Source organism: Drosophila takahashii, chromosome 3R, assembly GCF_030179915.1.
Source record: "Drosophila takahashii strain IR98-3 E-12201 chromosome 3R, DtakHiC1v2, whole genome shotgun sequence".
Lineage (NCBI taxonomy): Eukaryota > Metazoa > Arthropoda > Insecta > Diptera > Drosophilidae > Drosophila > Drosophila takahashii.
In genome coordinates, this window is record NC_091681.1 from 37,176,392 (window position 1) to 37,189,821 (window position 13,430).

At 43.1% G+C, this 13,430-nt stretch overlaps 1 protein-coding gene across 1 annotated transcript in view; it reads right to left on the reverse strand.

Moving 5' to 3' along the window:
* The window catches only part of LOC108063348 (lachesin), a 32,709-nt gene extending 20,138 nt beyond the window's left edge, over nt 1-12,571 (reverse strand). Inside the window, exons 1-3 of the mRNA XM_017150417.3 lie at nt 12,529-12,571; nt 12,325-12,438; nt 4,762-4,962 (exon numbers count right to left, since the gene is read on the reverse strand). Of these exons, the coding sequence (XP_017005906.2) occupies nt 4,762-4,962; nt 12,325-12,438; nt 12,529-12,571 (358 nt within the window). The remainder of the gene's footprint in view (nt 1-4,761; nt 4,963-12,324; nt 12,439-12,528) is intronic.
* Nucleotides 12,572-13,430: the final 859 nt, after the last annotated feature.

Genomic DNA, 13,430 nt, shown 5'->3' on the forward strand with positions numbered 1-13,430 from the left:
TTGGCTAGCCCGTAAATTGAGGCCAACGCACACTTTGCTGATAGCTGATATTTGCTTTTCCCCAGCAAAATTTTCACATTTAAGTGCGAGTATCAACAGCTCAATAAAGCAAAAGGCGCACAGAGACACTTGGGCATATATGCACATGCTACTCAATATACATATCAAATTAGAGTCCATCTCGGCTCTCCAGGGGCGCCGAGGAGAGGGGGTTTACGGATTAGGACCCAATCAAATTACCACCGACTACGCCACTGCGGCCACAAACATGTGTTATTGATGCAATTCTTTCAAAGTACACACGATTTGCAATATATCAAATAATATATTCTATTGCTCTGGCCAAAACAAATAAGCCCAGCAAGGATGGCAGCCTTTTCGCTTCTCCTGCTCGCTCTCGCTCCCCGGGATATTTGCATTCGAAAGAAAATTACAATTGATCACTGAGGGGCGCACAAATAGCTCATGGCTCGTGGCTCGCAGATGCACTGAGCGAAATTACTTAAAATAGTTAAAAACTTAAAGATCTTCCATCTATACAAACTCCTAAACAGCCCAAAGATATATTTAATTGTTTCAAATAATACTTTAATATCATAAGCTGAGTAAATACCTTCAATAATATTTGCTACTTAAATTTATTTTCTATTTTTAATAAAATATTATTTCTGTCCAAGCTTAGACCATTTTCCCACTCTGCAGCTCGTGTGCGGAGTGCTCGGTCCTCCTGCAGCCACAAAATATGCATTAGACTGTAATAAATCATGAGCCTGGCAAAAGGCGCAGCGAGAAGGACTCGGATAACTCGCAATGAAGTTGCAGGCAAATAATGCCCCATCTCATACCATTCCCTTCCTTCCTTCGTGTGTGTTTGGTATATATTCTCAATATTCTCACGCTTTGTACACTCGAATATTGAATTCAATAAATATGTCTCCCTGTTGTAAAGTGGGGGAGGTTGATAGGGCGGGGGGCCCAAAGCTCTTTTAATACTCGATTCTCGACTGAAATTGATTTCAACTGTGCGAGCTCCGAGCTGTGAGTGTGCGGCTTGTAATACGTGGATTGCGGCATGTAATGTCATGCAGATGACGACTACTTAATGGGTCTCAATCTTGCAGACTTGATGGCTTGCTGGTTTTGTGGCCAGTTGGCAGATGGCAAAAATTTTAATAAGCAGCGCTTTCAAAGCATCAGCCGCATTGGCCGCAGAGGGCGGGAGGATTGGGAGGATTGGGAGGATCTCGATGGTTGTGGCCAGTTTTGACAGAGTTTGTTTCATATTGATTTCGCAACAGCCACGGCGGATTGGGTGGTGTCTCAACTTCGGGCCCTCGGTTTTGTGGCAGGCAAAGTTGAACCACCCACTTACCCACCCACTCGACTGGCCAACACACACACACACATATATTCCCAGCCAGGCTTAAACTTTAAGTGCGCCGGTTTTGTGGGCGGCAAAACTTCGGCACGGAGCCTGTCTGTTAAGTAATTTAAATCCATATTCTGTTGCTGCCGATAAAGTTTAGTGCCAGAACTTAAGCGGCTGCCTGCAAAGGCCAGAAATCCCAGTAGGATCCCCAGAGATCCGGGCATTTAATTGGGGGCTCCCGTGGCTGCAGTGTCCTGTTGGTAATTTGTCTCAAGTATCCAAAGAACTTTGCCAGTGCAACTATAAATACAACTACAAGTTGAAGTGTGCGTGTGTGGCATTTGTTTATCGTCCTTGTGGCATATAATTATATGCCACACCTCTCTGGCAGCCTCCTCGCATCCTTCGCATCCTGCAGGGTCTTTTGTTATTGTACAAACATTGTTGTTCCGCCCATTGTGCCGGGATCTATTGTCGGCCAGCTGGCCATAATTAAATGCGGCTCCTTCGTCCTTCCCCCTGCATATCCTTTCTCCTTTCCTTGCACCTGTCTCCGCCTGATGTGGCCACATCCGTCTCCCTGTCCGTGAACAGTTGTTTTGGCATATTGTGCATATAAATCACACACGGGGGGGAAGCAGTCTCCATTTTCTAAACCACACACACACAGTGCAATAATTATGGTTTCCGGTTCAATGATTTTATTGTTATCGATACTTAAAGTGGAGTCCTTGCCTTGGACTTTCGCCTCCACAAAGTACCCCATAATTACACAGCTAATTGCCAACCTGCCGTGCTGTGCCATTCGAACTGCACACAATCCGATTTCGGCTTGTCTGATTTTAAAGTCACGCCCGCGCGAAATGGATTTAAAAATTTAAAAATCACAGCGATTCGGCCGTGATAAAAATGTGCAAATTGCTGGCACGGCCGACCGCACAGGCAGCCGCATAACATAATGTTTTGCGGTTGGATTTGGTTCAGCCATCCATCCATTCTGACCATAACCCCAACCCAACCCAAAGCCAAACCCAAACCGAAACCGAAACCCATTGGCGACAGCCTGACACTGGCTAATGGATGGATGGTGGATGGGCCATGTCGAAGCCTAATTGGTTTTATTAAACGTCACATGAATAATGCCCGCTGCAGCTGCATCTGCCTGAGCTGCATTCCAGCTGAAAATCCTTTCAGGTCCTTGACACAGTTCCTGCACCCCATTTGTTGACTGCTGGCCAACACGGCGGATGCGCAACCTTGGCGGACTCATCAAATATTTAAGCCTCGGTTAGATACAGTTCACCTAGAGTGCCAGCTGGTTATACCCGTTACTCGTAGAGTAAAAGGGTGTATTGTATTTGTGCAAAAGTAGGTAACAGGTAGAAGGAATACCTATCGAAATGTAGATTTCATTTTTCAAATCGGTTCATTCATTAAAAAGTTATGAACAAATAATATATAATAAAATTAAAGCAGAGCAAGCAGTGCAAGCAGTGCTCTCCTTTCTTTGGCTGATTAACGGGTATCTGATAGTCGAGGTTCTCTCTTTTATTTTTTCTGCAATTACTACTAGGGAGAAAGGTCACCCAGATATTAATGCCCGTGCCATATTAAAAGATTTGTCAACGGGCAAACTTTGGCCCATTGTTTGGCCCTTGCTTGAGGGGCTGGTATCGTGATATCCCAGATATCCTAGCCTGGCATAGGTTGGTCCATTTTTTGGCCATCGCCGGGCTAATGTCTTTGTAAGTGCCACGACGGCCGAGGCGCAAAACTTTGGCAGTGGCGCACATTATTTTTTCATCTTTAGTGTGAGCCAGCCAAACTGAAAGTAATTTACGCTCGTAAAAACTGCCAAGCCGAGATGCCAAAGAGCGGCAAACTTTATGAAATTTATATATGTAGGAATACTTGGGTGGGTTTTTGGGTTCTGGATTCTGGAATCCCTGGTTTCGGCTGGTTTTCGATCTGATTTTTTGGGGGAGGGTGTGCTGTCCGCTGCTGAGCCTATAAAAACTTCGACAGCGCATTATTTTGCCTGTTTTCTCCTTTGACAATAATGGAGATTGGTCGACGGGTGGGGAAAAAGGGGGCGAGAAATTTACGTGCGCCTGCGAAAGTTCAATAAACGAAATATTTCTGGCCATGATCATTATTTGGCAAACGGAGCGCATAATAAACACATAAAATAAACAAAACTTTTCAATAATCGACTTTTTTCCCACTCTCCTTCTCTTGTTTGCCGGCGAGGAGTTTTCCGTTTTTCCCGTTTAATGTTTGCCTGTGGCGATGCCCCAAAAAAGAAAAACAGCAGTAGGACCACAAGGAGCAGGACCAAGTTTCAATGACAAATGAAAAAAGTTGTCGCCGCTAAAATAAATACGCATTTTTTATAGGCCTGTGTTTTCTGGCGAATAATGCTTTAGCGAAAATCTCCCGCTTTTTTTCGCGCCTTAAAGCGCCTTAAAGTCGGCAATAAAACTATTTTCAATCGTTTGAACCCGTCGAAAAAGAGATAGAGATGCGGTGAAAAAGCGAGACAGAGCACTTTGGAGATTTGGGAATTGTATCGCAATTTGCATGCACCGCATACACAGACACAGTTAAAAGACAAGTGTTGGCAGGGGGCGGTGGGCGTGGCTCACACACACACAGCTACACAATCGTATGCAAATAAAGGGCAACATTGTAATTGGGGGAAATATATGTAAATTATTCATCATTGCTGATTAGAAGCCCAGCCGAAGAAGACGCATGGCAAAGAAGAGGAGAGAAAAGGAGAGGAAAGGATACCCAGGATACTCAGGATACCCAGAAGGAGCCAGAAACAAAGCTGGAGTCGCACGCTTGTTAGGCACAGGGAATCGAGGAACTGAGGAACCAGGGAATCCTTCCTCGGCAGGAAGTAGTTGAGCCAAAGGATCTAGAGAAAGGAACAGCAATTTGCATCCGCTCTCTCTCTCCCTCTCCTCTTCTCTATATCTCCCTGACTTCTCCAGCGATTCCGGGCCAAATGGCAGATTAGTTTTGATTTTTTCGGCTCAAAATTTTCACTCTCTATTGAATCTTTGGCCGTAAAGGCGGCCAAATTGCAGCCGAACCTACTTAGCATATTTGAGTGGCCCGGACGCATAAAGCACTAGGCACTAAGCAGTAAGGATGTAAGGATATGTTAATTTGACCAGCATCACACACACAGTGAAGCCTCGAATAACGAAGCCTAACAATGGGGCCCAAGTGATTTGAGCCCAGCCGCATAAATTTCGGCCATAAAAATCCCAGGGAACGTCAATCTGGGCTTCTGGTGATTGGGAAACTTTGCATAACAATGCATAAAGCGGGGGTGAAAGTGTCGAAAAGTCGTTGGCAAATTTGTGAGCCGGCCTACTTACCGAGTATCTCGACCGTGTGGGTGATTTCCCGGGGATCCATAGTGGCAATCTGGCAGATATAATCACCGGCATCCGTGGGCAGAGCGTCGCGTATCTGCAGATTAAATCCATTGACCAAACGCACTCGGGGATCGGGCGTTACTTTCACGGATCCGGCGGTCAATATGGCGATTCCACGCTTCCAGGCCACAACGTACGTGTCTGTAACAACAAATCGAAATTAAAATCAAAATCGGTAAATTGTAAATTGTAAATCGTAAATCGAGTAGCTCCGGGGGCATCGAGAATTATAATTGATAAATTATGTTCGAGAGTTATTAAATCGAATGGCAGATTCGAGTGCCTGCCTGCATTGCAGTGGCAGCGCAAATTGAAAAGTCAGAATTCAAATGACTCAATTACGGGCCGCTTCAAAGGATCTAAAAAGGCTAGAAATTCAATTTGGCATGGACCCGTACACACACATATACTAACAGCCAGGGGCAGATCCAGAGTGGAATATAAACCGCAGACAGGCGGCATGAACAACACTGGATGAGAGTCAGACAGGCACTCAGTAACACCCACTTGATATCCGCTAATGTGCGGCATTTGCAATCATATGCCAGAATGAGAGGCAGTCAGACACTCGGATGCTTTCAGCAGCAGCAGCTGCGGCAGCAGGAGTCATGGTAGTAGGATGGTAGGATGCCAGCGGAAGGATGCCAGCTAGACACATGTAAACTAGGGTGGACCTGTATGTCACTTAGATATCTATTTCTTGTTTGAAAAAATTAATTAGTAATTTTCCCAAGACGTTAAAGTGTTGACTAAACTTGTTTTTGAAAAAATAAAAGGCATTTTCTGGTTCCAATATTCCAAAGAAGTATCATAAATATTTTTATAAATTAAAAAAAAGAAGAACTTAAATAATATTTACTAAACTGTATTCTGTAGATTCCATTAGTTTAATAACTACTTTGCTTACATTTTCTTTATGAAATATTCCACAGATATTATCAAAACCTTGGTCCACCCCAACATGTACTAACACACTCATAGACACGCTCACACCCCCATACACGTACAACAGTCCAATGGCAATGGCGTATTCATCGAACTCATTAATTGTGATTCCTTTTTCAATTTATGTGAGTTGCTCGATGTAAATTTCCGCGCGCGTGCTGAACCTAGATGATGGTCGGCGAAAGGGGGGAAGGACACGGGAAGGATATGCTTGTATGTATAAGGGAAACCGATGAGCAAAAGCAGAAGTACTGAAATGTGTATTGAAGCTACCGGATTTGCTACTAATGATGTATGACTTCCGTGTTTCGGCGCCGACGAGCGGCGTTCATTAAAAATTAAAACAATTTTGCCCGCCATCGATGACTAAGTGAGCTCTACGGCTGCCAAAAAATCCAGGGTACGGGAAAATGATTTACAGCTGCGGTCAAAATGGTGGCAGTTACTTTGGGGCCTAAAAATGTTTTCCCTTTGCTTAACTCTTTAAGTAAGCAAAGAGTTTAGAGATACTTTAATCATTACTTTAGCTTTTAATTGTTTAAATAATAAGTAACATTTTTTATAATCTTAAGAAAAAACAAGAAAGGAAGCTAGCTTCGGCCAGCCGAAGCTTATATACCCTTGCAGATCATTCCTATTAATTAACAAATCGCAAAAATGTTCAATTTTCTAATATTTCCCATTAATTTTCCGATCGTTCCTATGGCAGCTATATGATATAGTAGTCCGATTTTTTAAATAATTAATTCGAAATTCAGAAATATTTAAAAAAAAACATCCCCAAAAGTAGAAGGTAATATTTCAAAAAACACCGAAGCTAGAATTTTTTAAAGTTTTTTTCTTCCGATCCTTCCCATGGGAGCTATAAGATATAGTTGTCCGATCCGGTCGGCTCCGACATATATACTACCTGCAATAGAAAGAAGACTTTTCCGAAAGTTTCGTGCCGATAGCTCAAAAACTGAGGGACTAGTTTGCGTAGAAACAGACAGACGGACAGACGGACAGACGGACAGACGGACAGACGGTCAGACGGACAGACGGACGGACAGACGGACATGGCTAGATCGACTCGTCTTGTGATGCTGATCAAGAATATATATACTTTATGGGGTCGGAAACGTCTCCTTCACTGCGTTGCAAACTTCTGACTGAAATCATAATACCCTCTGCAAGGGTATAATAATACATTCTGCTAATAATTTATATTGATTTATTTATTTATTATTTTCAAAAGAGCAAGTTCTTAAACATAATTCACCTTTTACATATTAGCCAATAAAACCCCTGTCAATATGTATTGAATTTAACCCTCAGGACAAAAGACATTAGCATATTTGAGTTGAATAATAATATTTTGACCGCAGCTGTAGGCATGCGAATCCCCCCCCCGCCTCAAATTGATTCATACCACACACATAGCACACTCATGGATGAGTGAGTGAGTGCAGCAGGAGCTCGGAGCTGCAGAGCTCACAACCGAGTTGGCTGGGCCGTAATAAAATGCTTATGAAGTCATTTACATGCGCATTCAAAAAGCGTATTTATTTGCAATGAGTTCAACAACATCAACAAGCCAAGGCAGGTTTTTCCTCCTCGGTTCTCCGTTCTCGGTTCCATGAAAGGTGAAAGCTGAAAGGCAATGCAGCAGGCGCAGTGCACTGCAAAAACAAATAAATAAACGAGCACCACCTGCTGTCGTTAGCGTGCTCTAAAAGGAGTCGAAGGTGGAGTTGTGGTTGCAGGTTGGAGGATGGTATACCCTATACTGTATGTAGATGGTGTCCCTGCCGCAGAGAACGGAAAGTATAATTCTTTAGGCTTCCCGGGTGGCGATGGTGGCGATGCGAGGACGATGATGGTGGTGGTGAAGGTGGCATCCTGCTTAGGAATTAGGTATAGGAACTCAGGGCACTGCAACATGTACGTGCTGGCAAAGTGCAGTCATATCATATTAGCCGCTTGATTGAGTTATGAATGAAGCAACGCCAGTTGTAGTTGGTAGTTGGTACATTGCCAAGTCGATTTTTGCACTGGGCTATGCAAATTGGGCAAAGGCATCCAAATTGCCCAAGTCGGGCTGTCAATTATTTGGTTTCCCAGGGGGTTCACTATTTCCAGGCCTCACAATTGGTTAATTTCAACGAGTTCTCGGACTAATTGGCTGTCTTTGTTTTGGGAGCTGTCAGTTGATTTCCATTGCCAAATTCTTGAAATGTTACATTTTATTTTGGGCAACAGAATTTCATCATTTTTGGTATTTGGTAGAGGAGAAACGGGTAAGTGATTCAAGATTTTAGCAGTGATGACAAGATTTTTAATTGAATTAAAAAATTTTTAAATAAATATGGTTAATTTTATACAAAATGCACAAGGAAATATTAGTAAAAAAGTAAAGAAATTTAAATTTGTTTTTGGATATTTGGCAGCACTGTTGTTTCGGGCTGGCAAAAATAATTATTCTGCAGGCACCATTCAGCAGACTCTGGGCTAAGATTGCGCAGGACGCAGGACTCAGGACTCGGGGGTTCTTGTCCGTTGCAGGGCACACATAAATCAGGAGCCTTGTTCATGCGAGCTGTGTAGCTATGTAGCCTGTGTGCCTCGCCAGGCTGCAACTAAATAAATTGTTAACTAAAATAACAACAATCTAACGAAAACAAGCAAAACACGAAACGCCTCAATTTCCGGTTTAAGTGTTCTAAACTAAATAGAAAGGCACACAGAATGGGAGAGGGAAAGGGGCGATGGGCATTACGACAACAATACATGCAAACAATTGCGCCGTTAAGCGAGCGGCAAGTCCTGGATTCAGGATCAGGATCAGAAGGAGCAGCAGCGGATGAGGATGAACGAGTTGGCTGGCGTGGGGCGGAAACTCGGTAAAAGCATTTCGGTTTTTGTATGTCGGCCAGCTCATCCTCACATAAACACGGCCTGCCTGCTCCTGGAAACGGAATCCTAGAATCCTGAGTCCTGGACAAATGGCCGACCACACACGTCCTGCTGCAGAGCGCTGGTTCATTGTTTACAGCCGAAAGCCAACTTTTAGTTTTCCACACTTCACCCAGTGACAGAGATACCCCACATAAATGGGCTATATATGCACATAAACACTGTGAAACAGACAGACGGACGGACAAACATACATACATAGACCAATTCAAATATGGCCAATGTTCGCATTGTTGCAGCAGCGCCTTTGTCTGTTTACCCCGGGCATACTGTGCGTATGCGCAATATGCCAGTTTTCTCGCAGTGGAAAAGGAGCGAGGCTTAAAGGGGGGTTAGAGGGGGTTAGTGAGGAACCAAAGGCCGACCAACGGACATGTTGTTTGTCTGAGCGCAATTAATTGCATGTCGGAAAGGCCAATATTATAAGATGATGACCCCCGAAGATAAACGATGTTGCGGCTTAGCCGCCGCAGGCAAACTGAAGCATAGAGCGTAGAGCGTAGAGCTCAGGGGCCAGACTTATCTGCAACTTCTTGCAAAACTTTCGTACGAGTATGTTTGCAGAGAGTGTGCGAGTGTGTTAAGTGTGGTGTTCGTGTGTACGGAAAAAGCGAAATTAGAACTGTAAATGGCATTAATATTGAAACTTTGTTGCTAGCACTACTTAGTATATATAGTACTTCATGCCATGCCAAGTGGTCCGTTCTGCTGTTTGCACAACTTCAACTTTTGCGGTACGATTCCATTTCCATTTCCGTTTTCCCGCTTTCCCGTTTGCCGGGTAATAGTTTCGAGCCCTCCGACGCTCCATCAAAGCGTAATGAGCGTTTGTATGGCCGCAATGACGGGGTTTTTGTGTTTTGAATTTTATTGCATTCGAGTTTACAGTCACAGCCCGTTAGCATTTACCATTTACCAGTTACCAGTTAGCCGTGTGGCCAGTTGTTAAATGTTTTTACTGTTCTAAGCGTAGCCGCAATGAAAAATTCACACGACACTGGCTTTGCAGGCAGACAAGTTGAGCAGTGGATAAAATGGCCAGAGCAATTAATTAGCCGATTTGGTAAAGCTTAAAAATATGCAACACTGTAACGAGGGAAGTCATCTCTGTGAAAATATTACGATTTAAAATTAAATCGGATTTTCCATCTCCATTTTGTATATTTAGAAAGTTTACAGGCATAAATTATATAATAATATTTACTTGTCTCAAAAGGCAGAGGATTAAGATGCAAATTTTGTCGAAAAGAACAATTTGCCACCTGTATTTGTTTGCTTTCTGCTAGCAGGATGCCAGGCTAGCAGGATAAAAACCCATCCTTTTGGCCAGGACATTCAGGTGACTAAAGGCCTAAGCTTTTGGGATATAATTACGCTTTGACAGCATGAACCGAACTGAACTGTTTGCCTCTTATGATCAAAGAAATCTTTGGATTTCTCGAAATTGATATTGTCGAGCTGACACAAGTACAAGTATTTCCACTCTAGAGGGTATCCTTTGCTAGGGGAAAGCACAGCAAAAGCAGAAACAGAAGCAGCAGCAAAGGCAAACAGAAAGCAGAAAAAAAGCAGACAAGCAGACAATGAAATAAACAGACTTTGCGTGCCAGACATTGGAGAACAAATAAAAATTCAAATGAAATGATAATGATGAAATGTTTCACTGTTTACTCGCACTCAGACACGACTATCCCCCATCCATTCACCCATTCAGCCATTCACCATCCACTCGAGCTGAAAGATTACTCTTTCGGGGCGCAAAGCTCCGTAATAAGTGTTTAAAGGCATTTTCATATTATATGGAAATGCTCACACACTCAAACGCGAAAGCCCTTTGTGTTTGATTTTCGCTCTTTTCGCTTTTCTCTTTCGAATTTTACGAGTTCGCATCGCATAAAATGGAATGAAAATGCGCATAAATTGTACAAAGTGCCGGTTGAGAGTTTCGACGTTTCGCCGCGTTTTAGTGCGGTTTTAAAAATTCTATCAATTATTTTTTTACACTTTATCGTTGGGGGTCATAAAAAGGGATGTGCTGCGTTCCGGCTCACCTGCTGCTGCTGCTGCTGCTGCCGGCAATCAGGGAAAATCGTTCCTAATCATATTTTTCAGAGGGCGTCCCCATAAACCTCGCGTTATTAAAAACAAGAAATCGCGACGCGGCCTCCCTTTTAATTATTTCGTTTAAGGGCGCAAGTAAGCCGAAGTAAGCGAGCTGAGCTATGGCTGTAATGAAATTGTCGTATGGGCACTTTATTAGCATAATGCCGCATTAGCCACGGGGACACTGAGCTGGAAAAACTGGAAAACTCGAGCAACTGCAGGGTAAACCAAACCAACTCAAACCTAAGCGAAGCAAACGCCCAGGCAATTTATTTGCCTCCCCGTTTATATTTACTTTCTTGTGCTTTATTCCGGTATTTTCTGTTCTCAGCCATGCTTTTTTATTATTAGTACCCAAATGCCCGCAGCTATAATTTTGTTGCAGAAATTGTCTATGTATCGCATCGCTCGGTTCGTCTTCGTCCTTGGTCTCCTTGGCCTTCTTCTTCTTCTTCTTTTCGTCCTGGTCCAAGTTGCGGAGTTCGTCGTTGTCAGAGGCAATCAAGTGCATGAGAAACGCAAATGAAATTCTTTGTTCTGTATCTCCTTTTCTTATAAACGGATACACCACCCACCGCAGACGTCTCAAGCTCATATGTGTCTACATAAGCGACTACATATGTGTGGGGCATGCACTTAAAGAAAATTCTACAACAACACTTGCCCATTTGAAATCAGAATATCTTAACTCAATAACTAAAAGAACATTTATTTTGATATAAAACAAATTATATTTTTTAGTCAATCAAATAGTGAAAAGTTTATTATTTTAATTTTTACCACCTTTTAATTATTTTTCTATTTACTAAGTTAAAATAATACTACACGTAATTAAAAACAATTTTATATATTTTTATAAAATATTTTCCTTGTGTATAAATAAAATGTGTTCCCAAGTGTTTGGGTCCAAGTTTTTATGTATCATTCTGTCCCCGACGAGTGGCACAAGTTTTGACCATCTTGGCCGGCGTTGTCTTGGCCCAGCTTTATTTCATTCCTTTCCTCCCATTCCGCCCACATCTTTTTCCTCCTCGCATGCTGTTGCTTATGCTAAATCCTTGTTATGTACAAATAATCTCGCACACACGACCGCATTTAAATTGAAAAACGTACATGGACCGGCTGGCCAGTGGCCACCGCTCAAATGCCAAGACTTTAGTGGAGCGGAAGGCCCCAGCAAAAACGCCGTAACCACTACACATGTCTTGGATGGATGCCACCACCATCACCACCACCACCACCACCACCACTGTTCGATTTGACCGCTGGTCCTGTTTTTCTGCGGTCGGACTGCCAGTGGATGAAATTTAGTCCGCCCGGGCGGATTAATGCATAGTTGTGGCCATCGCATAATGTCGGCTTAATTATTTGTATGGCAGAGCCTTCGACCGCAGCATTTAAATGCAAACTGCGTGGGCGACTCTGCCCGTGTCGGAATGCCTGATCGAAAAGAGCAGTGCGGGGTTAAGACCCGCATTTCCCAACTACCCAGATACTCACCCGTGTTGGCCACCTCGCAGGGCAGCACTATTGTCTCGCCGGTGATAAATTTGAATGTCTCCGAACGTGAGATGAACATGGGCTCGTTCTTGGTCATCATGCTCTGGGCGGACACTGCAAAGGACAGAAGGAGAGAAGGGGTTTTAATATTAAATGCCTTTTGGTATTTTCCCCTTTTCGTATCCAACATATAAAGTAAATTACTCAAAATATTATTACTCGGCTCGGCCGACGTGTGTGCACACATTCTGGTCTCTCTGGACATCGTCATCTAGATCAACATCAACATCAACATCTTGTGCCTGGTCAAATGTGTGGCTAATTGGTTTAGTGCATTTAAGAATATTTGTCAAATGTCGGAAAGTTCATAAAGTGCATTTTATTATGCCCATCCAATGAAAGTTGTCAAATTTACGCACAGCTCTGGCCAAGGATGGGCGAATAATTTAATGCACTTGCTGTTGATTTGCTAATCAATTTTATATGTCAATCTCAGGGTTTCTGTGTGGGTGTTTTTGGACTTGTGTGTGATGCTTGTAAAGTGTTAAAATGCACTTAAATATTAAAGCCCACGTTTTTGGACCAATACCCCAGTGAGCCCTGAATTAATTCAATTGCCAACACCCACACCTACAGATATCGATGCATTCCACATTCTACATTTGCGTATTAGGTAATTCGTGTCTTGCATAATTTATTCAGGCCCTCGGTGACCGCATCAAAGGACCCTTGCTGCATGCATATGGCATTAGAGTATTTATTTGGTTTTGTAATTAAACAATGATTATTGCATAAATAGCCAGGTATTGCGGCCAGCCCCAATTAAACTCAATTAAATGCTATATGACCTCCTTGTTCCACCCCCAAAAAAGCGGATACGCTCATATCCGCTTACAAGGTAATCGATTACTTTCAGTGTGACAGGGCAGAATGCGACTACGGATACAGATACGACTACGCTGGCCGCACTTCCGAGTTCCGAGTTGCGAGTTACGAGTCGCACGCAAACGGAGGGCCATCAACTGTCGAGTGGCGGAAAAAAACAAGAAAAAAACAAGAAAAAACTGTGCGTCAGCTACAAAGCGCCGCCAACCAACAAGGACGAT